The 26182-nt window shown below is 44.6% G+C and overlaps 1 protein-coding gene across 6 annotated transcripts in view; it reads right to left on the bottom strand.

Annotated features, from left to right (window-relative positions):
* The window catches only part of LOC126518578 (serine/threonine-protein phosphatase 2B catalytic subunit 2-like), a 146105-nt gene that overhangs the window by 29510 nt on the left and 90413 nt on the right, over nucleotides 1-26182 (bottom strand). For 2 of the 6 annotated variants that reach the window (XM_050168357.3, XM_050168356.3), the window contains exons 9-10: nucleotides 17862-17939; nucleotides 8924-8956 (exon numbers count right to left, since the gene is read on the bottom strand). In XM_050168357.3, the coding sequence (XP_050024314.1) occupies nucleotides 8924-8956; nucleotides 17862-17939 (111 nt within the window). Of the gene's footprint in view, nucleotides 1-8923; nucleotides 8978-17861; nucleotides 17940-26182 lie in introns of all 6 variants that reach the window. The other 4 variants (XM_050168354.3, XM_050168353.3, XM_050168359.3 and 1 more) reach the window with 2 other exon arrangements.

Here is a 26182-nt window from a genome sequence, read left to right on the forward strand (position 1 = left end):
AACAAGCGGATTGCCACCCTTCGCAGGCTTTTTGACAGCTGTCTCATGCCCACTGGCTAATAACACACCACGGCCAAACAGGGAGGTCTCAATGACATCTTACTGCACACACATGTGCCTGCTCAGCGCGAGCACCAAAACCAACCAACGAGGACACACGCACTACTGCCAGACCACCAAGACAAGGACGAGACGGGACAGACACACAGCTAGACAAAACAAAATTGTGCACTTACGTGTCATGGTTATTTGGGGTTATCGCGCAATGGAGGGGGGCAAAACATAAGATGAAAAGAAAAAACAAACAGAAAAACCAGTGTCAGAAATGAAAAAATGCACGCTTCGATCCACATGTTAAAATGAAGCTATGACCCGCTCACACACAAACAAAATTAAGGTTAAAAGAGAACTCAGGGCAAAAATCGCTCAGCCATAGCAAAAGCTTACTAAGGCACATACTTGCCCCCGCCTCAACACAACAGCTTGTGTCAAAGTGTTGCGGAAAGCCCCGCGAATTAGCCCCCAAGAACAATGGCATGAATGGACGTGGGCCCACCGACTGTGCTAGGAATCCATAAGTTGCCAGAGCAAAGAAAGCAAGCTTAACACTGTTTAACCAAATTTTAAGCACAGTTCAAGCTCGAGAAGAAAATCCAATGAACTTGGGTAGCCCATCTAAAAAATGCAACACATTGTATGCAAGGAAGCATGACAGAAGGTGCCTTCTCATCCCTGCAGGCAGCCATTTTATTCATCACTAATATTCCTCAAGCAACAATGTGCAGCATTTTTGGAGGTTATGAAATTTATGAGCTTTGTCAATGCACTTTCTTAAGTGACAGGCACATCGGCAATGCAGTTCAAGTACAGCAATATCTGCTCCTCCTTTCTGAACAGTTAACAAGCCCTTACTATATTAACCTTTGCTGCTAAAATGATTCAGTTTTGCAAGCATCTGTAATTAGATATCCATCATTTAAATTTTATGCCAGGGTCACACCTACCGAGCAGTTGCAGTGCCCACACAGGTTCTCGCATTAACTCCCTCCTGCCAGAACACTGCACCTACGTGGATAGCCTTCCAAGCTAAAATACTAATGTGTGCTCTCTGCTTTCCCATTACGAAGGTACAAGTGTACACTACTAACACAACGGCACATGGTTGACTGTCCCAATTTAGACTGGGCAAGTGGACCACAGTAACTGGAAATCTGGTTCAGTGCAAGTTAAGGTCAAGGTTAGTAGCCATGTTGCAGCAAGAGCAGCAAAGTGTAAGAACTGCTCTTTTTCCTCTTATTGAAAACAAAGGTCGGACAGTATTGGCTACAACAGCCTCCACTTTTACGTCCAAGATTTTTTATGAATGCTGCATGAAACACACACACACTCTGCACCTGTATTAAAATGCAACTTGTTAATTCCAGGCGACTTGTGTAAGGTACGAACTAATTCAGCATTTTTACGAGTTCTATAGTTTGCAGCTTTATCCCCTCAAAGCAGCTTATGCTTCGCTCATTGCCACCACTTCTGTTAACCTCGTAGGTCAGAGAAAAACACTGCATTAGTATTCATGATTTAATGCTTTTAAAGTCACTGCACAGACTTAGATCATTTATGAAGCCCTATTCTTGACTTGCTTTAAGTTTCAATAGAAATTAATGTCCACCCACATGGACACTGGGACACTAAAGTAGTACAGAAAAATTTAAGTAAAATTGTAGGCAACAAACATGGTCGACCTCAATGCCGAGACATCGAGCATAAAATGTGCAATGCAGCAGCCTAAAGTCTTTTTTTAGCAGCCACATTTACGGAAATGTGCAGCGTTCTTAATTTCATCTTTTATAGGCAAATGTAGGACTTCTGACGTTCAGGTATTATACTTAGGAGTGCCTATATTTTTCATGCAGTAACTTTGAAACGTCATCTTTATTGCTATCTGTGTCTCCCTCTGTCAGTAAAGTTAGCAACCTGTCAGCCATGCGCAACTCTCACCAGCTTGCATTGCCACATCTCACCAGCTTGCATTAACTATTCATATCAACTCAACATCAATGTTACTGTGACACCTGTTTGATAATATATTACCTCAAGTTAAGCACCATGCAACATAACAGCAATTACAATCGTCAAGAAAAGTTGATCAAATATTAACTAGGCATTTTTTGCAACTAAAAGTATCCAAGATTACTTAAAATTTAGTACTCCAATTCTGTAAATGTCTATATGCATTTTCTACATTTAAGCAGACTTTAAATACTACCATCAAGTTGTAAACCATTTGATGGTTCTGTTATCAAGGCAAAAACTGCACATTTAAGCGCCTGTGCACTAGCATACACGCACACCTTGCAGCAGCAACCACTGCCCCACGAAGCACACTTGCATCAACCTTGATTTGTCAGGCAGCAAGACAGCTGATCTGTCCACAACCACCGCAGTGAGAAGAGCTGCACTCACTTGCAGCACAGAGGTACGTTCCAATTCAAAGTTTTATACACAAGACACTAACATCATGCATCAAAGAAAAAATAAGGAAACCAATCCCAGAGATCCTTGCTTGCCCAATATGCACAGACTCCTCTGCAGGACACGGTTATGAGCTTTCATTACTACAGCTGACTTTAATTCGACTTGGGTCAACTTGATCCACATCTTAACCACATCCCAAAAGGCATCCATGCATTAAAACTTCACCTCAATTCTAATGCTAGACAATCCAACTAATAAAAGTTGGCTGCACTGTGCCAGAAGCAATCACACATAATTATGATGGCCATTATCGACAGCAAAATGAGAATGCTGAAAAAATGCACTCTTTTAAGTATGTCAACATCGCAGCACAGCTGGTGTGATCTAGTAGCAGGGCCTGCCTCAGTTTGACCGTTTCAAGAGCTCTGCCACAGATAAAAAGCACACGCAGCATACGCACAAGCCTGCTGGCAGCATACGCACAATCCCGCTGCTCATTCCATTCACAAAACAAGGCGGCAGAGCTTTTGCTTCAGTGTCTACGGCCCCTCCCCCATCGCAGACAAGCACTCACTCCATTCAAAAGTGGCAAGCACAACGCAGAGCAGTGCATAATTCAAACATGAAGCTTTCTTTTCTTTCTGCCACCAAGAAAAAGAGTAACATGACGACAGGGCATACACAAGAAAAGCCAAGACAACCAATGCCTGCAAAAGCTCAGCAAGGAAAAACCCTTTCCACACCCACCCACCCATTTAGAGTAAAAAGCATGCTTCAAGAGACTGCAACACAATGCAGAACAGAATTACCACATCAATGTGACCTTTAAGGCACCATCATCCATACACACCATATTTTTCTTTCTCTGCTTTCCCAGAATGCATTATTATTAACATAAAATGTAGAATGCCTGCGATGACAAACATTTCCACCCTTTCCCACTCATGTTCAATCTCATCCGGCGTCTCGTCTTGCTGTTCAGTTTATATCTTCTTCTTAAGCTGCCTCTTTTGTACACAGACATAGTGCCAGCAGTTCTGATCCAACTTGCTACACGTGGTCTCCTTTCTCAAATGGCTGATGCAAAGAGAAATAAAATGCATCATTGTTTCATGTCAACAGAGTCGACACAGATCTGCTTTCAAAAATGTACTCCACTCAGAATAGCAGATGCTGCAAAAGTATACTAACATTTTGTGCAAACCCTACTTTGCTTTGGCCACTTTCATATTACACAGCCTCTAGAACTCAAAGAGGTCATCTCTGTACAGGTAGCGAGCACAATTCTCTCTGATGCAATGCAACAAAAATAGTTTTATAGAAACAAAGGACTTAAGTCAAGCAGAACATTAGAAATTTCCCTAGCCATACATGCCCATTTCAGCCATGTGTAGGGCTCTTCATTTTTTACCTTTACAATAAGTTTGTTTCCGAATTTAGCAAGGGGATGGGGTTATATTTGTAACATAAGTGTTCTTGTTGTTGACTAAGACCTAACAATAAAAAGCATGTATGATGTGGGACAACTGCATCCCATCTTATTCTCATGTAAGCTGTTTAGCACACAACACAGAGGCGACAGCATTTTGAACAAAGGTACGAACACATTGTCTTGATCGGTGGCGATCGCAATGATAACTATGTACACATATTCTCGCATCACCTCTGTTATTATATTATTTCAGTCATATTTGTGTATAGTCTGGACTCCCAAAGAGCAATGCGCCTACGAAGAGCGACGGCAGGAACAGAGACAAGAATGCAATCATTGCCGGCGGGCGGCAAGCACCACCAATGAAGATCGTGCACAAAATGCCAAGCGCATGCGGGACGTTGCTCTTCGTAGGCACGTTGCCCCTCGGGAATCCGGACTATACGCGGCCTCCCCACTACGACGACAGAAGAGAAGTGAAATATGGAGAACGGCAACTTTTCTTTCTGGTTTTTTGTGTACATTCGCGTGGACAATGGGACCACTGCCCTGAGGAGCCGGAGGAAAGTATACATGCATAATGTTCTAACAGCACTGCACTGATGTGTCGACAGCACTGGAAAACAAAACTAGATACGTAAACACTTGTAACGCCGACAAAGAGAGGGCGGTGCGAAAGTAGGCATGGCCAGCATGGGTAGGCCTTTTGGGCTAAGGTCCGATCATAGTATGTTCTTACCCTTGTGCCTGGGACCTCTGGGTCCCAGATGTGACAAGGGTAGTTGAAGGGCAAATTACAGGTCCCAGAGCGCACCACCCAGAGTCCACAAGGGTATGTGCCATTATGCTCAGATCCTCTCTGCACTTTTACAAGGATCGACCCACATTTTTGTTGACTCTGAACAAAAACGCATGGAATCCTAGCCACAAGCAGCTTCACTGTGAAAAAAATTGACTTGCCATCCTGACCCTGCAAAAATAGACGTTCAGCGAAGCAGTTGCAAAACCACCACTACATCTGCCGAGGAGGGTATTCAATGCTTTAGCGATGGTTCGGTTGCTTCTTTTGAGCCTGTTCTTTATTGAAATGTGGGCTGTTTTGTGTGTTGTGCTGGTGATTTCAATGAATGTATGCACTGTTCACTTCACTTTGCTGAGCACTTGTAGCCTCTGCCTTAAGAGGGGGATGAGCCATTGCTGCTGATGACAATTTCTTCTCACAGACGGACACGAAAAATGATGACCACTGACAGGCTAACAAGTTCACAGTAAAATATGCAATAAAATGTCATCTTTTAATGCATACATAACTTCCTGCCTTTCCAATAAATTTCTGTTCATCAACATTACAATTTCCAATCCCAGCAACTGCTGTTGGGTCCTCACACAAACAGTACCACAAGAGGGACATGTCCATAATGTCTGAGCTACCATATAGAATCGAGGCCAGTGTTGTAAAGTAGCATTAGCACAGATATCTTAACCGTACCAGTTGCAAAACTCCTCATAGGCCCCACTTTTCAAAATGAGAGCGCACGACTAGAAAACAGTGTGGTGGTCTTGCCAATTGTTGCATCACTACCGTCGGCTAAATTTATAACGTATTCTTTCAAAACTTATATTTCCTTTAACTTCATGGTAAGAGTGTTTACTAGAAGAAAAAATAAAAGCAAAACCAATTATATTAATTTCATGCGATACCTTCAGCACCGCTGCACCACTGACATCGCATATAACAATGTACACTCATGTTTGGGCCGTTTTGGTGCAGTAAAGGTCCTTGAAACTTGTTTAAGTTCAATCTTTGTGCCTCCTTTAGAATAAAATGTAGTCCACCTTTACCAACAAAAAATAGCCCTGCAAGTACACACTATGCCATTGCAAACACCTGAGCCAAATATTACTCATGCACACACAGTGAGGAGCTGCCATTTCACTCAAAAGGCAGCTTACCCTTCCTTCCACCTTCTTGAAAACCCTCTACATTTAATTGCTACCAATGTTAGGGTACTTCATGTACCTTATGGGTGCCAAGTACCTATATACCGTATTTGCTCGCATAACGACCGCGCTTTTTTGACAAAAAAATTGGCACTAATTCAGGGGTGCTATCATTACGCGAATTAAATTTCCCGCAAAAAAAAAATATTTTTTCTTCATCCCGCGTTTGCTGCGGGATGACAACAGGTTAACAAATAGGCGGCTGCCGCTGTATGTAGTGCAGGACACCAAAACGAAAATGGCGGTCGGCGGAGCAAACCGAACGCACCATGGAACACGCCGAACAAGATTTTTTACAGTTTTTTCTTCTCATGAGTACATTAGTGAATTGAAACAGTTTCTTCCGTACAAGTAATGAATAATATCGTTAATATCAGCAAGTTTGTGGCAATAACGCAGCCATGTCCACTTTGAGGGGACAGAAACAGATGAGTGCGCTTAGCTGCCAGTGACGAACACATGGCAGGCATGCTGCGGAAACTGCGGCATTTGTCTTCACTACTATCTTAATACGGCACGTTTCCGCTAAGGGTGGGCGAATATCTTAGCTGCGTTACAAGCGTCGGCGTATGAATAGGGTACACTTCCAACGTATTAGTGTAAACGTGGCTACTATCGTTGCCGCTCGCGATTTGTTGCATGCCCATGAGTGCAGACGAAAAGAATCAAAAGGCACCTTTTTTTGTTGTTGTTGACCACAACCGTTATGAAGCCTACAAATAATAAAGCCAAGGCAACTTTGGTTGTAGCTTTCTTTCTTTTTTTTCATGGAAATGGGGAAAGTGATGAAAGGAATAAAATGGGGCATCTGCTTAAGAATGTTTGGTGCGTGCAGACTGCTTGGTATGTCATGAGTCATTCGCGTAGCATTCGACAGATGGTAAGCACGATCGTTATTAGCTAGACTTGGCACACGACATATCGCTGCGGCAAGTTCGGGGTGCGATCATTACACAGGAAATAAAAATCAAATTTTGATGACAAAATTCAGGGGTGTGATCACTACACGAGTGCGATCATTATGCTAGTAAATACGGTAGCTATCTCGCTATGTTTGTATGTTTTTACTGCATTAGCATTCTTAAGGTACTTCACATACTTCTCAGAGGCCAAGTATTTAGCTATCTACGCATCGTTTTTATCTAGTGCATGTTTATATAAGCATTTTCCTGCCTACCTGGGATATGAGTAGATTATGGTCAAATGGGTAGTGCATTGGGCTGCTTTGCTGGGGGAACAGGGTTTCAAACCAACCATCGGAACAACTTGGGTCATTGAGTATATGGCATTGTGTACATATATGCTGCTATTCAAGGAACCTTTCACACCGACATGTGTCACAGTAGATGCGGGACTGGGTAGGTACTGCTGTTCGAAGAAAATCGTTGATGACGACTTCGAGCGCTGGGTAAGTACAACTCTGTCTGTGCTGGTCTTCAATAAACGTCTTTGAGACCAATTTGGGTTACCTGCTATGTGCCAGTAGGTGTCTGCTGCTTTTCACTGAGTGTTTTTGACGCCGACATGGGTAGTTAGCTATGTGCCACTGGGAATGTTTTGCTCTACAATGATGAAAAAGATTCTTTAAATTTGTCCAATGCTGAGCAGAATCAAACAATGTCACAAGGGCTCCTTAAGGACAGCAACCAGATGATCCGGGAAGCATAGGGAAGCACAGAAGAGGAATCCCACTGCAGCACATGCCTTATACGCAACTCGTTTTCATGGTGGCAATACACTGTGTCGCTTTATTGATTCAATGCTAAATGCATTACCATCGACTGTCACCGTGAGATGGGGTTTGTCAAACTTTTTGCGTCTTGCAATGCACCAAGCACGATGGCCAATCGCCAGATTTCTTTAAGCACCATAACTAAGCAGCAGCTCTGGAAGATCCATAGGCACTGTTGCCCTACCATGCGTAGCTGCATATGTCGCGCAGGCTGGTGCAGCTGGGCATGGCCTCCAAGATAGCAATCTCGGAGGCCTCACCTAGTTTGGCCACTTCATCAACCTGTGCGGCACACCACAGTGAGAGAAGTGCAATGATGATGGTGAGCTGCGGCTTGTGCACGGCCGCCATATGTGCGGTGGTTGGTTCCGAGACAAAAGCAACATTTTAATTACATGGATCTCTATGGCGATTTCAAGGAGAATTGCATTTACTTCATTATATCCGTTATTTTGTTATATCCAATTTTATTATAACGAGGTTCAAGTGTATTGACAGCGCCCATGCCACAGTTACAGCAACCAAAAAAGTTGTAAACATTTTTCAACGTAACAGTGGTAATTCTTGGCTGCTCAAATGAATGTCTGCAGAAAACTGATGAAAGAGAGCTAGTATCCATGCTCACGAAGCATACAAAGTCTCATGGCAAAAATACCATTGTGAATAATTGACACTTATCTGCCCATCATCTCCTTTACTGGCCCATAGGCTTCTCCTTTATCTGACAAGCTTCTCAATCTGGTAAGGGATGAGTGTGTGTGCATGGGGGAAAGGAGGGCTTATCAGAAAGAACTGTGTATTATGGCTTCCTGCTTTAGCAGGTGAAGGGTGAACAGAAGAAATTTCACTGTATTCACATATGCTTCCAAATATAATGCAAGGTGTTTTCTTCAAGCTTGTAATTTGACCTCAAAAATAAAATACAGGAATTGTATGGTATACTGGTATGGCAAATATGGTTCTAATTCTGCCTAAACGTAATGTACATTCCGAAGATTCTAGAGTGTGCGACTAAATCTACAATGTCTACCTTCAACTAACAACTCCAGTTCTACTTGGGTGGCCAAAGCAAAAAAAAAGCGTTTTTTCATGAGTTCAAATGTAGTGAAGAACAATTCACTGCTCAAGTCACAGCAGTGCAAGAGGATGTGGTGCCGACAGTCACACTGACATGGTAATACGAGAGAGAGAGAGAGAGAGAGATAAACAAGGCAAGGGGAGAAAAATAAAAGGCATGATCCTGCTTCTACAGCACACACATGGGCGTGCACAAAGGGTTTACTCACTATCCTCCTGAGATTCGGTTCCCGAGGACAGACCTAGGGACAGTAAATAGGCGGCTAGAGGTAGAATGCACACCGAGGTCTTAGCACAGACCGACGCCACCACAACACAAGAGCAAAGAGAATGGCACAGCGAGAGACACAGGCACCCCGGCGGTATTATTAGCTTGTTGCAAGATTTTTCCATTTGTCACCTCATCCTAAAGAACAGCAACATGAGAATAAGTTAAAAAATTTGGCAAAGACACTTAAGACTGCTTACGTGTGGGAATGTGAAAGCATTATAGTCCCTTTGGTGAAATGTTTTTCTTGTCCAGGCGTTCCTTGCTTACGCAAGCTCTGGCCTGTCCTCTAACTGCGCCTCGGTAAGGCCACATGAAAACATGTCAAGTGTCTCAATAGGCTCATTGAAGGACTGCTCAGTGCCGTTCAATTGGACATCAATGCTTCTATTGCGATAGCAATTATACGGACACTGCAAGTCCATTTCTGCCATCACTGTCATCGTTGCCACCACCATGACGTTTTTTATAAAGTCCAAACACATTAACACTGTCGCCATGCACCTTATGCTGTATGTACGAGTGAAAGCTTGCGAGGGTCAGCTGACGATCGCACCTCAATATCGAGAGCGCGAGAGAGGAAGGCGGGGTGGAAGCGCGCTGTCTTCTGTCACGCGCGAGGCACGGTGGGGGGGGGGAATAAGGTGTTTTACTCCAGTGGCTGTTTCCTGCGTGGCTGCACAGGCACCGTATCTTGCAAGCAATCTGCGATGCGGACTAAGTATGCGGAGTGCCGGTAGCTTTGTATGCGCTGTGATTTCTATGTTTAGTTCGCGTTGCAGCGACGGACAGCACAAAGGTCAATTTGCTCACTGCTGCTTCCGTGCTCCAGTGCAGCATTTTGATAGCAAGTTTCCGCGGTCACCGAGAGAGATGTACACTAAAATCTCATTAAACCGTAGCCGCTTAAACAGTAGTTTAGTTTTAGAAGTACAGTGAAAGCTCGTTAATTCGACTTCCGTTAATTCAGAAAATTCGATAATTTGACGTTCGCGCCTGGTCCCTACAATTATATATAGGAGTCTATGGGACGAAACTCTCGTTAATTCGGATGGATTCCAGCCCACCTCAGATAATTCAGACGATTTCGGGCAGCCACCGAGGCTCAAAAACGAAAATACGGCGAACGCTGCACAAAAGTGATACCCAAACCAACGCCTCGTTGCCAAAACGCAGCATCGCCATTGACATCAAGTGGCTGAAACTTGGCCAATCCAATCCAATTGGCTCGACTTGTGGCTGTATGGGTGCTTTTCCTTGTTTTTGCATGTGTCTGCATTATCGACGGGGCCATTTTGTCGATTTGTTGCTGTTGGTGCGCTACATCCTTGCACGCTGTTTTGGCGAGGACCGCTGGATTTAGCGCAGTTCAGTTATTGAACTTTATTGGTGCTTTTCTGTTGTGCACCCGTGTCAATGCATTCTCCGCCGATGGCAACGCCGGTGAAGCTGCCGAAATACGAGGCGAAGGACTTGGCTACCAAGGTGGAAATTTTGCGGGCCCTGAAGGACGGACTCTCTCGACAAGAAGCCATGAAGAAGTACGACGTGAAAAGAAGTACCTTGAGCACGTATGTGAAAAATGAACAGATTCTTCAGGCGTTCAAAAGCGAGAAGTTTCGAGCGTCACGAAAGCGTCTGCGAACAGCCGCTCATCCAGAGTTGGAAGAGGCTTTGCTTCGGTGGGTGGTCGACTCGCGTAATGCAAATCTGCCATTGAGTGGACCCCTCATCATGGCGCAAGCCGAGAGGTTTGCACTGATGATGCACATCGATGCATTCAAGGCATCGGAAGGGTGGTGTGCGCGCTTCAGAGAGCGACATGGCCTCGTTTTTAAGACTGTGTGCGGCGAAAGAAGCGCTGTCAACGAAGACGTTGCCAACAACTGGAAGAACGCTCAGCTGCTCGAACACATTGCCGCCTACGATCCAAATGACATATTTAATGCTGATGAAACAGCACTTTTCTTTAAGGCTTTGCCAGACAAGACTGACCATGAAAGGAGATCCGTGCATCAGTGGCAAAAGATTCAAGGAACGCGTCACTATTCTTTTAGCCGCCAACATGACAGGAACAGAGCGCTTGCCGCTTGTCGTCATTGGAAAGGCACAAAAGCCACTGTGCTTTAAGAACATGCCTGCTCTTCCGGTGGAATACCGAGCGAATAAAAAGGCCTGGATGACGTCGGAAATTTTTCGTGGCTGGATGCAGAAGTTAGACCGACAGTTTTCCGCAAAGAACCGCAAAGTGTTAATGGTGCTGGACAATTGTAGTGCGCATAACAGTGTCACTGGACTGGACAACATAGAAGTTGTTTTCTTGCCGCCGAACACAACATCGGCCCTCCAACCGATAGACCAAGGCATAATTCAGTATGTCAAGACTAAATACCGCAGGCGCGTGCTGGAACGGATGCTCCTCTGCCATCAAGTCGGCAAGCAGTACGACGTGAATCTTTTGAGCGCGGTCAACATTCTTGCCTACTTTTGGCACAACACACCCGCGCACGTCGTTGCCAACTGTTTTAGACACAGTGGCTTCGTTGCGCGTGAGCCTGGCGATGATGCAGTGGCCGAAGTGTCGCTACATGACAATGGAGATGACTGCAAGGATTTTGGAGGAGTTCTGCCGGATGCGGTGACACTCGCTGATTACGTCGGCATTGATGACGGCGTTGTTACAGCCGGCTCGCTTACCGAAGAAGAAATTGTCAGGGACGTGCTGCACGGCGAAGATTCTGAGGAGGAAGAGGAGCCGCGGAGGCCCTTGCTGTGTTGGAAGAATTTTATTGGGACACTGCAGACAGCATGCGAGCTGCTAAGCACCTGGAAGGACTTTCGTAAAATAGTATCCGCGCGGGTGTCTGCTCGAAAGCAGACGAGCATCCTCTATTACTTTGCGCATTAAAGGTTTGTTGATGAAAGTCGTGCATTTATTGTTTTTGTTGTCCACTCGATAATTCGGACATTCGGTTAATTCGGACATAATTTACGGTCCCTAGAAATCCGAATTAACGAGCTTTTACTGTAGTAAAGTCAAATCCCCGACTCAGCGGCCATTGAACATAATGTGTTTTGTATCTGCATCAACCGTACCAGCTTATTGCGTACGTATCGGCTAACACATAGTGTTTCCACTTTTTGTCGTGCAAACACGGAGGTGAGTCGTCACCATCAGGCAGCCCGGCAGAACAAGCCTCAGAGATCAGAGCAACGGCCTCCAAGCACCTTGTGCGTTTGCACGTGAAGCCACATCAACATCATTTCGGTGCTGTGCCAGAGAGCATTGTGGCATCGTGCCGAAGCTTGGATAAAAAAGACGCCGGGTGCGCAGGATAGAAGAAAAATTAGGGATTGTTTGTGCTATCGAACGTGACACACAGAAGTCAGCACTGGCACGCGACGGGGATATACTGTTGACTACGATGTGTGGCATTTGGAATGCGAAGAAGTTGCTCGGGGGCGCAGCTGTGACCGCGAAGAGATGTCGGCGCGAGGTTCGACTTTTCACCATCGTTGCTTCTGTTGCTGCCGAAATGTCAACCAGCAACAGCGATTAGGATGACACAGAAAGTGACAGCACAGGCGATTCAGGCCCGACAGTGGCAGAAGCTGCGCGTTACGTCAGCCTCATGAATGCAGTCATCGCGACGAGAACAGCACCCCGCAATGAAAAAGGCATCCCACGACTTCTGGAGCGCTACCGCCTGCGTGCACGAAGAACATTCAACGCCGACGAGGAATCTGCCATGCGAGTGTTTGGGAAGAAAAGGGGGCTGGCTGAAAAGCTGGCTCGCAGCTTCAGTAAGTTTGAGGCTGCTGTCGTTGCTGTTAGGCTGCCGCAGCATCAAACGAAAGTAAAACTTGTCGTGCGAAGTGAATAAATACTGCAAGTCTTTTTCCCCTTTCATCGCACTCTCTCAGAGTTCCATTTTCGACACGTAAGTGGGCGATCTCATGCTATTTTGGTTAAGCAGTACTACAGTTTAGTACGTACTTTGTCCGAGCTCCGGCCAACTACGGTTTAATGAGGTTTCACTGTATTCATGTTTACTTGTGCGCATGTGACACCGTCCTTGTTAATTTAGTTAGAAAGCAAATATTTGCAAGTTTATACGGCCGATAAAACTAATATCCTTATTTTGTATAGCTGTCTACTAATTTGCGATTGCAATCGATGCTTCGCCTTTCGGGCAAAACTGCGATCTGTTTTATTCTATGCACTGATTACGTGGTGCCACCTCCTCCCCACTGACTGCAGCGCCACGTGTGCAATGACGCACACACTAGGCCACACATGTAGAAAGCCAGCGGACTATGATGTGACGTGTGCAATGATGCACACACTAGGCACAACTTATCAACCAGAGCCATGGAGTCACTGTGGCGACGAGGAAGTGTGTGCGAGAAAATTTACCAAATTTTCTTCTCAAAGCTATTAGTTTACTTCATTTATAGCAACCCTGAGCAATTTCATGTCATTCCGAGCATTTTTTGATGTCGTTTTCCTGTTTATGCTGTGCATCACTTTTGGCACCATCATTCGGTCACGCCGTCGACTACAACAACGAATTTTCACGTAATGGGACACATAATGCTTTTGCATTAAAATGAACCAACATTCCTGCGTTGCCCTACACTTGAGGGTCAACTGTAATCCAATATGTCAAAGCACTGCACAGTTGAAAGCAGCTTTACACGCAAGTTGAAAAAGTCCAAAGCCTCAACAGGCTCACTTCAACCCAACAAACACTATGTTGCTATATATAACACGCAAAGCTCTTGCAGGCCTATAACGACAGCAACCCTATACCAACAGGCATCCATAATGGGAAACGCTTAAAGCTGCCCAAGAATGTGCTGCGTTCACGCAGTTCACCCAAGTTCCCACAAGACATGGGTCAACCTCAGCAGTCCGCCGGGGTGCCAAAGAGAGATGAAAAAAAGAAACGACCCAATCCCAGGCAGGAGAGAGACAGCACCACCACCACCACTAGAAAAAAAGGCACAATGGACAGATGCCAGCAGCAGACACACACAACACAGGCACAAAGCATCGGCGTGCGTGCCACATTTTCCCAGAGCCTGTTGTAATACCACAACCCCCACCATTCCCTTTCTTTTTTGTTGCTCCAAAATCAGTAACAGACATCGTGCGACCACAATGCCAACAATGACAAACTTATCCTTTCACATTTTTTGAAACACTGATACCCTATTTACTCAAATCTAACACACTATTTTTTGGTAAAACAGGTCCAAAAATTGCGTGCGCATTAGAATCGAGTACGACCCTACACCTGTGTTACCATATCCACCACCAACCAAATATCCACCAAATGGCCACCTAGAACAAGCTTTGAGCCTAGCTGCCATAGCTTCCTCCATGTGCTGTAGTATGTGTGCTTAGGTTAGTCCACCATCCGTCTCCTTGTTTTCTGCATTTGCTCTATCAGCATGGAAGTGCTGACTTTGAAGACACGCCGAGTTCATCATGATGTCGTAATTAAAAGGAAAGTGATCACGTGTGCGGAGATGGATGGAAATCTGGCTGCATCACGGGCGTTCAGGGTTCCCAGAACTTGCATACGGGACGGGCGCAAACAGGAAAGACATTCTACTCCGGCGGCTGCCGCGTTCGGTGAGGCCGCGCGGCCCGTCTTGAAAGCAATCTGCGATGGAGACAAGAGTCTACACACCTAGACGCACCACGCTGTGTTCTCGTCGCTTAGTTTGCTTTGAAGCGAGAGGCCGCACTAAGGTAAATTCGCTCGCTCCTGCTTCCGCAATCCAGCGTTTCGATAAAGAGTCTAAACGGTCACTGAGTGAGATGTGTTCATGTTTTCTTGTGCGTGCGTGACACCATACTTGTTCATTTGGTTAGTAAGCCAATGTTTAAAAGTTTACACGGCCAATAAAACTATCCTTACTTTTCGTATAGCTGTCTACCAATTTGCTCTCGCAAACGATACTTCACATTTCGGATGAAACTGCGACTTTTTTATTTATCGCAACTTTAGTGAATTAAGAGAATCTGTTTTCCCAAATGAGAGAAAATTGTATTTCTGTATGAAAGAATGAGGTGTGCGGTACTGCAAAGGGCTTTTCTTTTTTTAGGTCAGAGCAAATGGGTGCGAATTACAATTGAGGGTTGTTTTTTTTTTTTTTTTGATCGCACGTTACAATCGAGGGTGCGTTAGAATGAAGCATGCTCAGTTATCAAAGATGTCCACATTCTCAAACAGTGTGTCGTATAAACACTTGTTTTTACCTCAAGCAAATTCTTTACATACCATATTTACTCTATTCCAACGTGCCCTCGATTGTAACGCCCACCTGTTTTCCGTGACCAAAAAAAGGAAAGTCCTTTACAGTACTGTACACTTCATTCTTTCACACAGGAATACAACTTTCTCTCAGTTGGAAAACCAAAGATTTACTCCCAATACACTAAAGTTGCAATAATAAAACAAGTCGCAGTTTCACATGACAGGCGAAGCATCGATTATGATAGCAAATTATTAGACAGCTATATGAAAAGTAAGAATATTTTTATCGGCCGTATAAACTTTTAAACATTCACTTACTAACTAAATTAACAGGCATAGGTTCATGCACGCACAAGCAAACATGAACACGACTCATCCAATCACCACGGAAGCTATCAAAACTCTAGAGTGGGGAAGTGTGGTAGCAGGAGTGAGCGAATTGACCTTTGTGTGGCCTCTCGTTTAAATGTGCACTAAGCGACCAGAACACAGCGCAGTGCGTGTAGATGCGTAGACTGTCTCCATCGCAGACCTCTTTCAAGATAGGGACCGCGTGGTCGTGCTGTACGTAGCAGCCGCTGGAGTAGAAAGCTCCTTCTGTTCACGCCAGTCCCATGTGCAAGTTTCTGGAACTCCGAACACCCGTGATGCAGCCCGATTTCTGTCCGCCTCTGCACACATGACCACTTTCCTTTTAATTGCGGCATCCTGATGAACTTGGCATGTCCTTGCAGTTGGCACTTCCATGCTGATAGAGTGAATGCGGAAAACGAGAAGACCAGGAAGACGGACGGTGTAAAATCTAAGCACGTGTACTACAGCACATGGAGGAAGCTACGGCAGCTAGGCTTGAAGCACTGCGAGGCGGCCATTTTGAAATGCCAATGGCGATATGGTAACGCACTCTAATCTAACGGGTCGTACTCTATTCTAACACACACGCAATTTCTCGACCCGTTTTATTGGAAAAAATGTGTGCGTTAGATTAGAGTAAATATGGCATATGGCAGCTAAGCAGGTGCCGTCTTTACAGCAGAGTTCCCCGACTAGCACAACACTGTAAAGTCTTGCAAAGCCTGGTTATACAAGAACACTTCTACTGCGCAGTTTACTCAATAATTTGTAGCTACTATTCTATTTCAAATAATGCAATCACCTTCCTACATACCTCTTAAAATTCCTCAATAAGCATGCAGTTCCATATTCTTAGTCTTTGATTCTTTTATTTAAACAAGATTTATTATGCAATCTATATTATAATATGACATTTGTGAGGGCAAAATAACATGAGCATACCATGCCATATCACTGCTGATGGCTACTGATCACAGAACAGCTAAAGAACACTTCTTTCACTTGACTAATAAAATAAGATGCTGAGTGAAATATGAAACACTCTATATGCCTTGCTTTTCTAATTATGCAAGCCAACTAGAAAACTTGACAATGTGTACATCTTTTACAGAACTTTTAAGAGATGAATTAAACTTGGCCAGCAGTTGCCTGCAACCTTAAGCAACAGCAGCTGCAAGAAACAATAACTGCAATTTCATAAGCTTCTGCAGCTTCCCTCACTATTAACAGCTTCCCCCTCCAGATAACCCAGCCACAAAGAAGCGACATAAGCAGCTGCAACATATTTTTTTAATCTGTTCGAAATTAAGTGAAACACTGCTTCATATTTGGTTTTAAGATGTAGCTTGAGCATAGATAGTGTAAACAGCTCCTCAGAATATCTGAATACCAAACAAAAATACCCTGTTAAGTTTCTTCATTATCAAATAACTTTCCAGACTATATAGAGCATTCTAATTTATTCTACCTTGAGTAAAAGCCTCCTTGCAGTTTACACAACCCTTAATTTGAAAAGTAATTTATGATACTGATGTATATTACGAAAGGTACCACTTGAAAAGGCACATAATATCGGAGAAATAACAATGTTTAGTTATCACTGCCCAACTAGTAGACAGTTCTAGTATAATGTACGCAACTATAGCATATGCTATACACTATAGTACAACACACGCTAAGCAGCACACATTTATTACAATTTTAGTTGGCCTGCGAGATCTTCCTATCTCAGAGGCCATATGCTGTCACCGCGACTATCTCCCAACTTTACCGACAGGTGGCGCTGACATCTTGAATGCTTCTCTCATTAGGCTTAGACTCGTTTGAAACGAGAAGTGATCTCGAAAACCCCCCAAGGTTATCCATAACACTTTATCATCAAAGTGGCCTGAGACTAAGCGAAAGCCGTTTACATGGTCATTTGCTACAAACGAAGTGAATTTTACAAAAGCAACGCCAAATTCAATTCGAAGCTGGCAGACGTGACCGCCGCCATGTTATAAATAAACTACGTAAATCACGCAAGACGGTAACGTTAAATCTGAGAAATAGCATACGTACGCTATACGCTATGGGTCGTTTAGCGCTCTACGCATGCGCAGTGACAACCAGCTATTTCATAGTGTACGCAATGATATAGCTTACGCTAAACTAAAATGGTCTAGTAACAGTTTACGACAATTCAAAACTGCTTAAAATGCCACAGCTACAAAAATACTACACAAGCAAAGAGCACTCTGCTCATAGCGTGCCTACCTTCAAACGTGTCATCCCCTTCCGTCATGAGCTCATCGTCTGAGCAGATGTTCAGGACATTGACCAACATTTCCGTCACTGCGCAAGGCGTGGTGCACAAAAATGAAGGAAAGAAAAAAAAAATTAGCCACTGGTAATTACAAGCTCTTAGTTCACAGCGTCTAATGCCCACCAACACAAATGCATAACTATAGCCAGTGATAGGTCAAAAACACAGCAGCAAACATGTGAAAAGGAGCTAGCAACAATAGTTGACAAGCGAACATACCATGAGGATCTAGTGGCATGTGCTTGTTTTTGGGCACATTTATCACACACTAACCAAACATCAGCATTCATTCATTTACCATCCCCCTGGTAAAGGTTATTAGCAGCAAGAAAATGGAGTGGTGCCCTCTCGCGAGTGACGTCACGGCCAGGACGCCCGCTTGCTGCGGCTCGCTCTGTTGCCGCACGCACTCGTTCTCTTCGTACATGCTTGGGGTATGGGTGGCTGGAGCCGTACTTATTGAAGGATATGTCGGCTTCTTTCTACTGCCATGCCTGAACCACAGTTCCTTCTTCAAAAGCACATTAGTCGAGAAAATTTACGGCTTAGATATTGCAAGCTATGTAGAATTGAAGCGTTCTACTGGTTTTGCAATGCATGTATGCTCCGCGCCTGTCCATAAATTTTGCGTAAAAAGAATGTCTGCAAATTCAACAGGCGAAGTTGTGTATGATGCTTCGCTAAACACTTAAAAATCCCTTAGTACTTAGCTATGAGAGACACTGCATTTTACTTGGAAGAAAAAAATCTTGGTCACTGGCATCAACATGTTATCCGTGTTAGACACTATTAAGCGAAGCTGTCATGATTCTTATTACTCTGGTGAGTTGTTCTAGTCAAATATGGCCACTTTATTAGTGCGTAAAACAAAGAGTTAGGCACGCATTTCGTATGAAAAAGTTTGCGGCTACTTTCACTGCTCTCTGAAACAGGTCCCCATAAAACGAATTGCTCATGGGTGCTAACACGATGGCGCGTCATGTAGAGTATTTGCATAATTCACAAATACCGTAGTAGCAATCACCTGAAAGAAAAGTTTCATGGTTAACATCGAGAGCCAATCAACTCCAAGCGATGAAATGTTTCATGGTGGCCCTCAGTAGCCTTTATCGGCAATATGGCACACCCCTCACACAACGGAAGCAACCGACTGTCATTATGGCGAGGCACACATTGTTCGCGAAACCCATCAGTTCACTGCAAGTTCGAATTGAAACCATGAAGCAGTTTTTTACAGCGCCAATTACAATGCCTAAAGTATACTCGAGGTACTACAGCGCAGCTTAGGGTGCCTAAAAAAGCAAAATTCAAGCACCTTCTGCCTCACCATGTCTCAATCCAGCATTGTTTAATTATAGAAACGGATAACTATTTGCTTCGTCAGTACATAAAACAGAACCTCTCAAACCCTCATAAGGAAGACACCACAAGCCTCCCATATTTCACTTAATTTTTGACCCTCCACCGGGGAACTACGATATCTACAATATGGCCCATACTACTAATGAATGACGCTTCTTCTTTCTAGCTGCAACCATACGGTCCAAAAGGCACTAAAAAATATGGCCCGAGTAGCATGTGTCAGTTCACCAAACAGATTCGTCCTGCATATTCCTAAAGAAACAAACACCAGTAAATTGCTCAGGTGAGTTGAACGTGTAGCACGGAAAAGGGAATATGTATTTGTACTTTCCTTTTCGTATTCTGCAAACAGCTGTAAGCTTCAATCAGCTTTACTTCAAATTACTGCCCCTTAAAAAAACATGTGAAAAACCACCTAATTTTGAGAAGCAGTTAAAAAAGCAAGTGGTGCTGATAGAATCTAAACTGCAGTGTTAGTTAAGTCCTCGTTTTACTGCGCAGCGTTTCTGTGAAGAAATGCAAATTTTCTATATTATAGCAGGAATCACTCGTCAAAAAACCTGTTCTAGCAGATTAAAATCGACATAACTGTTGTAGAAGTTAATATATAGTCAGTGTTTGTGACACACTTGTTGCACGGCGGCAAGTATGGTATCATAACTGGATTCTTATATGCTGTGTTCTTGCGGTTGTCGATCCGCGCATGAAAAACCCACAATGGGCTGGTCTGCACTCCTTCGGCTGGCACAGTAGCATTCCCTCTGAGAGCTGCATTGTCGTCTAAGAAATAAGCTCTTTGGATATATTTTCACGAATGAAGACGTCATAAATATATATTTGAGATGACCGCCATAAGTATACAAGCAGAGGGAACGAGAGCGAACAAACGATAACACTGCAGATGGCACCCAGATACCGCCCAAACAGCAGCAGACGACAGGCGCGAGTCTGTCCCCTGACGTCACGCGAGCGGCGCTCGCAGTGCACCTGTAGTTTGTTCTCGGGGCTAATAACGCATCAAGTGCCCGTAAACTCAGAGGCATTTGACCCTGTACCAGTCGCCACTCATCACCTTTGCTGTCAAGCAATAAGCTCAGGATTGGGGATGGTACCTGCAAAAGAGTGCACCCTCGCTGTTCACAAACCAGTGCCCCTTGCTACTGAGAGGCTGGCTTTCCTGCAAAGCTTATACGTCCAGTAGCTAAGCAGGTTTTACAGGCAAAATTTCGCCAATATGAAATGACCACAAAGTTCAGCACAAAATCCGACATTTTCTTGGAAACAAACACTAAGAATCATGTTTGATCTCGCACAGCCAGCGATATCTTAGATTTGTATTAAATATTCGCTCCCAATTGAATACTAAAAAATTTTCAAATAACCTAGTTTCGAACTGAATACGAATATTGAAAATATAACATTTGATAATACAGTAGAACCCCGCTGTTACGTTCCTCACTGCTGCGTTTTCCCGGCTGCTACGTCGTTTTCATCCGGTCCCGGCATAGCTTCCATAGGATCCAATGTATAAGGAACCCCGCTATTACGTAGTAGCTGTAAAAACGTTCCCGCATGATACGTCGCAACTTAGCACCTCGAACCCGCCTGGGCTCGAGTAGGCAACGCGTTCCAACCGCCATTTTGGCTTTTGACGAGTTTTGGCGGCGCTTGGCCAGGCTTGGCTATAGAACTGGCTGCAAGAAGCCGCACAGTAGCCGCACGCCAGTTCGAGAGGCCGCCACTAAGTGGCCATCCGTGAAAAATGCTCTCACTATCATCACTGTGATTACAGTCACCGCATGGTTTTTGGACACCCTTTTTGGACGAGTCGACTCACGGAGGAAGGAAACTCGGGAGAGGCCCTGACGTCACTCTTTGTGAAGCTTAAGTGGAGCCGGAAGTTGGCGTTGCTCATGGCATTGCTCCGCCTATCGGGCCCGCTCTCTTCTCTTGTTTACATTTCTCGCGAAACCGCGCCGCGCGCAACCGGGCTGCTCGGACGCGCGCGCTCCGCAGCAATATTAAACAATCGTTAGCACGCTAGCATGATTATGCCAAAGAGGGCAAAATTTCCCACGGATATTCCTTCGTCCGTTGCCATTGCCGTGGCGCGGTGACGACGAGGAGCACGAGCCGCATGATGCCGGGGAGTTGCCAAATCCAAGCTTTGGAGAAGCCGTCGTGGCTCTGGACCTCCTCCGCAGGTACGTCGCACCTTACAGCGACGCTGACAGCAATGCGGCCTTCCAGGCTATTGAGAAACGTGTGGCGATTTCTAGCGAGCGAAAGAAACGGCAAGCCACCATTCTAGATTTTTTTAAGTCCTAAGCGCACTCTGCGGAAATAAATTGTCTATAGTTGAGGCTGCACTTTTTTCATTCATTTTCGGAGCTTTCCTCACTTGCATTTTCCCGGCTGTTACGTTTTTTCCCCCGGTCCGGTGAAAAACGTATGAACGAGGTTCCACTGTATTTGGAATTCTGAAATATTCACACAACCCCAGTCAATATATATATATTGCCATTACCTTTTATGGCTACGCATAAGAGTTTTGACGACAGTATGTGTTAAATACGGTTATACCATCTCGGTATATCTCGGCAGACATCGCCACGAGCAAACTGCAGAAAGCCTGTAGTTTCGTACACATAATTAGCTGTGGATGGAAGCAAACAGCCTGTGACTTTGCATTTTCCTATTCTAGAGACATTCTCTGTAATTAATCAAATTATTCCATTACAGACATAATAGATGCATAATTTTCATGAACTGGTGCAGCCATAGGAGGTGTAGATGCGCATAAATTGCATTACCATAGGTCGCTGCCCTTTCGTTTAGAAGTGCATTTCAGCCTCGACCTATATGAATGGACCTTGCGATTTTCACTGATCACTATGGTGATGCAGACTCTGCCGCTTCATTTCATCTGGATGCAAGTGCCGTTCTTGCTCTTTTGCACTGCACATTTGCGGCGCTCCATACTCCTCAAGCTCCGTGAGTTGTACGAATTAAGTGATGCGCAGTCCAACAGAGAGATTACATTAAATAATGCATACACTTGCCAGGACCAACGGATGGGTCTTAATTATCAAAATTTTCTAATTAACGAGGGTCAAATTAGCTAGGTTTTACTGTATCCCTTTGCTATGTCACTTTATTGACCTTAACCTGCGCAGAAAGCATCTATAGCATGTACCACTTTCCGTGCATTGAGTTCGCTATGCTGGGGCACAATTTTTAGCGATGCCTTTTCTTTTTGGTGCTTTTCACACTAAAAGAGTGAAACTTTACCTGCACTATCAGTAGGATCAGCCATCTGTGAACAGTGGTTGATAATAGTGGCATAGAATCGAGCAGAAGCCACCACTACAAAATCGTGGCCCAACAAGTGGCAACATGTGCACGCCTGTATTTGTGAGCCTCTCAAAGCTCCGTAATCATGCCACACTGATGTCCCAGAAGCCATCTCTCCTCAGGTTTTATTTATTCCCTGCGGCAATGGTTCTCTGCACTTATGTGCACTTTTATGGGAGGAGGTTCCTCTAAATTCTTAGCCTTGTCAAAGCTTTATTTACTAGCCAGTAATTTATTTTTAGGAGCCACCAATGCAATAGAAGAATACAGTAAAACCTCAATAATACGATGTTGGCTTACATGAAAATTGGGTTAAATTTAGAGAATTTCTGCATTCTCATAATTTGCAAAGTCAGCACGCACATCTCTGGACAATTTGTAGATCCTGGTTGTGGCCACCAGCATGCTGCGACGCGCTTCCGGCTTCACATATCTATACTATCAGAAATATGGCAGCCATTATGCATTTTCAGCATTCAACGAGAAACTTCATATGCATTCGAATCACAACAGTGATGGCTCTCTTGGAGTATGATCTCGAAGGCCACACATTTATGTACTGCAAGCACCGGAAGCAATCAACGTTACCAGCTAGCAAGAATCGGACACCACCAGTTGAGCAAGTGTTAGATTCCACATAAGGGCGCTGATAAGCTGTACAGCTGTGCGAAGTGCTTACATTGCGTGGCAGTGCATGTCAATTTTGTGCATTTCCACTCGCTACTAAGAAGCAAGCCAGAACGTCATTATCAATAAGCGTGCCGCTTTTGGTTCTACAATTCTGGTTTTTCCTGTGTAACATACCAGCTGCATCGCATGCGTTGTCGTATGTGTTACATTTTCTTCGTTGCTGGCGTGTTTCGTGTGCGCAATTTTAGACTGCACGAAAAATGTAGCCCACGTGCACTTTTACACTAGTGTATGAAGACAACGCAGGGAGCAACAGACTAGACTAACGATAACTATGCTTTGCCGACTACAGTTAAGCATGTTTATAGTGAACTTGATTGTTTCGCTAAATGTGGTCGTTTTATCAGGAATTCATTACACAGTTGAACCTCACAATAACGAAATCGGCGGGGAACGCAAAAAAATTTGCTCTCGCGAGAATTTCGTTGTTGAAAAATGAGACAGCAAAGATAGGTAATGCATTGCAGAACAAAAATTTACTGTCAAAATTCTGTTAGCCTACTTTGCCAAGCTTTGCTCGAGGATATAGAACCACATTGCTGACAGTACGAAGTGCACTGCATGCGCTGATCAGCAGTAGCAGCACTACCATGGAGCAGTATTCTCGGTCGATCGCTTTCGGAGATGCAATCACTTTTGCGAGGTTTTGCGTAACTCGGCACCAGACGAAGCACAATAAAGCTTCACGCATGCAGCAGCATTTCTGCAGTGCACGCTGTTGCCCATAGGCACCGATGGGTCCAGTGCCGAGTGTAAAAGTGATCGTATCTCGTGTACTCTAAGGAAATCAATCATGATTAACCCTTTTGTACAAATCTATGTCCGGCGCTGAATCCACGCGCGATGCCTGTCAGGTGTCGCCAAAACCAATGTTCTTGAAGCAAGAAATGCATATTCCCAGACGATCACTCAATCACGGCCCGATGCGTGGCACTCTATGCTGATACTGCCATTCTCAAGTGCCATAAACAATTCCAGATCGGTGGGACGTGTATTTCCTTGTTTTTGCTGCATTTTTCTCGCCAAGGCGCACATACGCACTGCACTAGGTGTGCAAAAATTGTCATCACATGTCGGTAGCAACATGCTGCCACTTCAAACAGGTGGCGATCAAAAGCAAGATGGCGGCCATGACGTGTTTCAGGCGCAATCGCTTCAGGCGCTTGGTTGTTTTTGTAAACAAAAATGGCGCTGCTCACGCAAGTGTAATGTGGTGGTATTTTACGAAATTTTTTTAAAAACCAATCGCACTTCAGCACTTTTCAGCACATTTGAGCCTGCTAGCCTTGCGCGAGTAGGTAACGTGCGGGGTTACATTCCGGCAAATTTTGTTGATGCAGGATTGTAGTACAGCGACATTTCATTGTCAAGAGGTACAAAATGCATTGAATCCTATGGCCGTTCGCCGGCGATATGAAAGTAGTTTGCTGTTGCGAGAATTTCGTAGTCACGGGATATCGTTATTGCGGGTTTCGACTATATAGATTCGCCCTTAAAAGCGGTAAAAAATTAACCGCACTGAAGCTGGCGTGGGCAGGTACAATTCGGCAGCACTTTGGTTTGAAAACCAGATTTTCAGTGTCATTTCTGCTGCTGGAGCGTTCCTGCGACTAGCTGCAAATTCCTCTTAGAACCACCGTCTAAAGATTGCAATACGGCATCGTAGAGCTGTTTTCAAACAGCGCCCGATTCCAATCAGCTGTAATTTTGAAACTGCAAGCACAGCTGCCATTTTTTTATTCCAGAGCTTGTAATATATTTTACTACCAGGGGGACATGAGCGTATTTTGCACACAAGATTGAAGCATCCTAGTTAGCTGGAAGCGTAAACTTCGGGGAAACTACTACGTCATGCCACCATTCCGCAAAGGTCTCCGACATCATGGTCTCGGAATTACGACAGCGTATCGGCTACACAAGAGCCATAACATTACGTTACGTCGCTTCGGGCAAAAAAATGGGATGTTTGAAAGGTAGAATGTCTCCGCAAACCATTATCAGCGATCGGCAACACGTAAGCGAAGTGTCACAGATTCATGATCTGATAACGGCGCAGTAGACCACTGATCCTTTGCAACATTGCGTGGTGCAGCATTCTCGCCCACTTGGGCCACACGAATATTCACAGTAATGACAGGAATGATTGAGCAGCCGTTGCTCCGATGGTGGAAGGACAGATGGCCATGCTAAATGGTTGAAATAGGTGTACTACACGTGGTGCCACATGGACAATTGAGCAAAAACGAGGGTGCCGCTGTTGTGGCATCCAATATCACACTTGTGCACATGACGGTTAATGCCATGCTGTTTATGCTGCACACCTCCTCGTGTCTGGAGGTGTGCCTAACGGTGAGCGACTTTCTTCACAGCTTCCGAAATTATAGCATGGCAGTTGCTCACTCATCTCGAAGGCCATATCATCATGGTTTGACTGGAGCAGGGTGTGCGCTGCTGTGCACCTAGTTTGGTCATGCTTCTGTGCATTGGTACTTCCGTGTGCCCTCTTTTTACCCTGACCGGGTTCGAAGAGTTTGTTGCAACAGTACAGAGATTTAAGAAACGTTTGTTATATATCTGAAAGCAGTTTGAATAGCAGGGTCGGACAATCGTAAATGCACTGAAATGTGGCCATTATCAATAAATTGTTATATCGGGGATGTTATAAGTGGGTTCGGCTGTACTTGAAAACAGCAGCAGACATTCATACAAAATATGCTAATGTGGATGACCAAGTCACCAACAGCACAGACAGTGTACCAGTAGGCGATGTCAGAGACGACAATGAGCCCACTTGGGCGCCTGCTTTAGCAATGATTACTAAGTCCCTGAATGTCGACTGCAGCTTTGTTGAACGTAGCAATCATGG

The sequence above is a fragment of the Dermacentor andersoni genome, chromosome 1 (assembly GCF_023375885.2).
Source record: "Dermacentor andersoni chromosome 1, qqDerAnde1_hic_scaffold, whole genome shotgun sequence".
NCBI classification, from domain to species: domain Eukaryota; kingdom Metazoa; phylum Arthropoda; class Arachnida; order Ixodida; family Ixodidae; genus Dermacentor; species Dermacentor andersoni.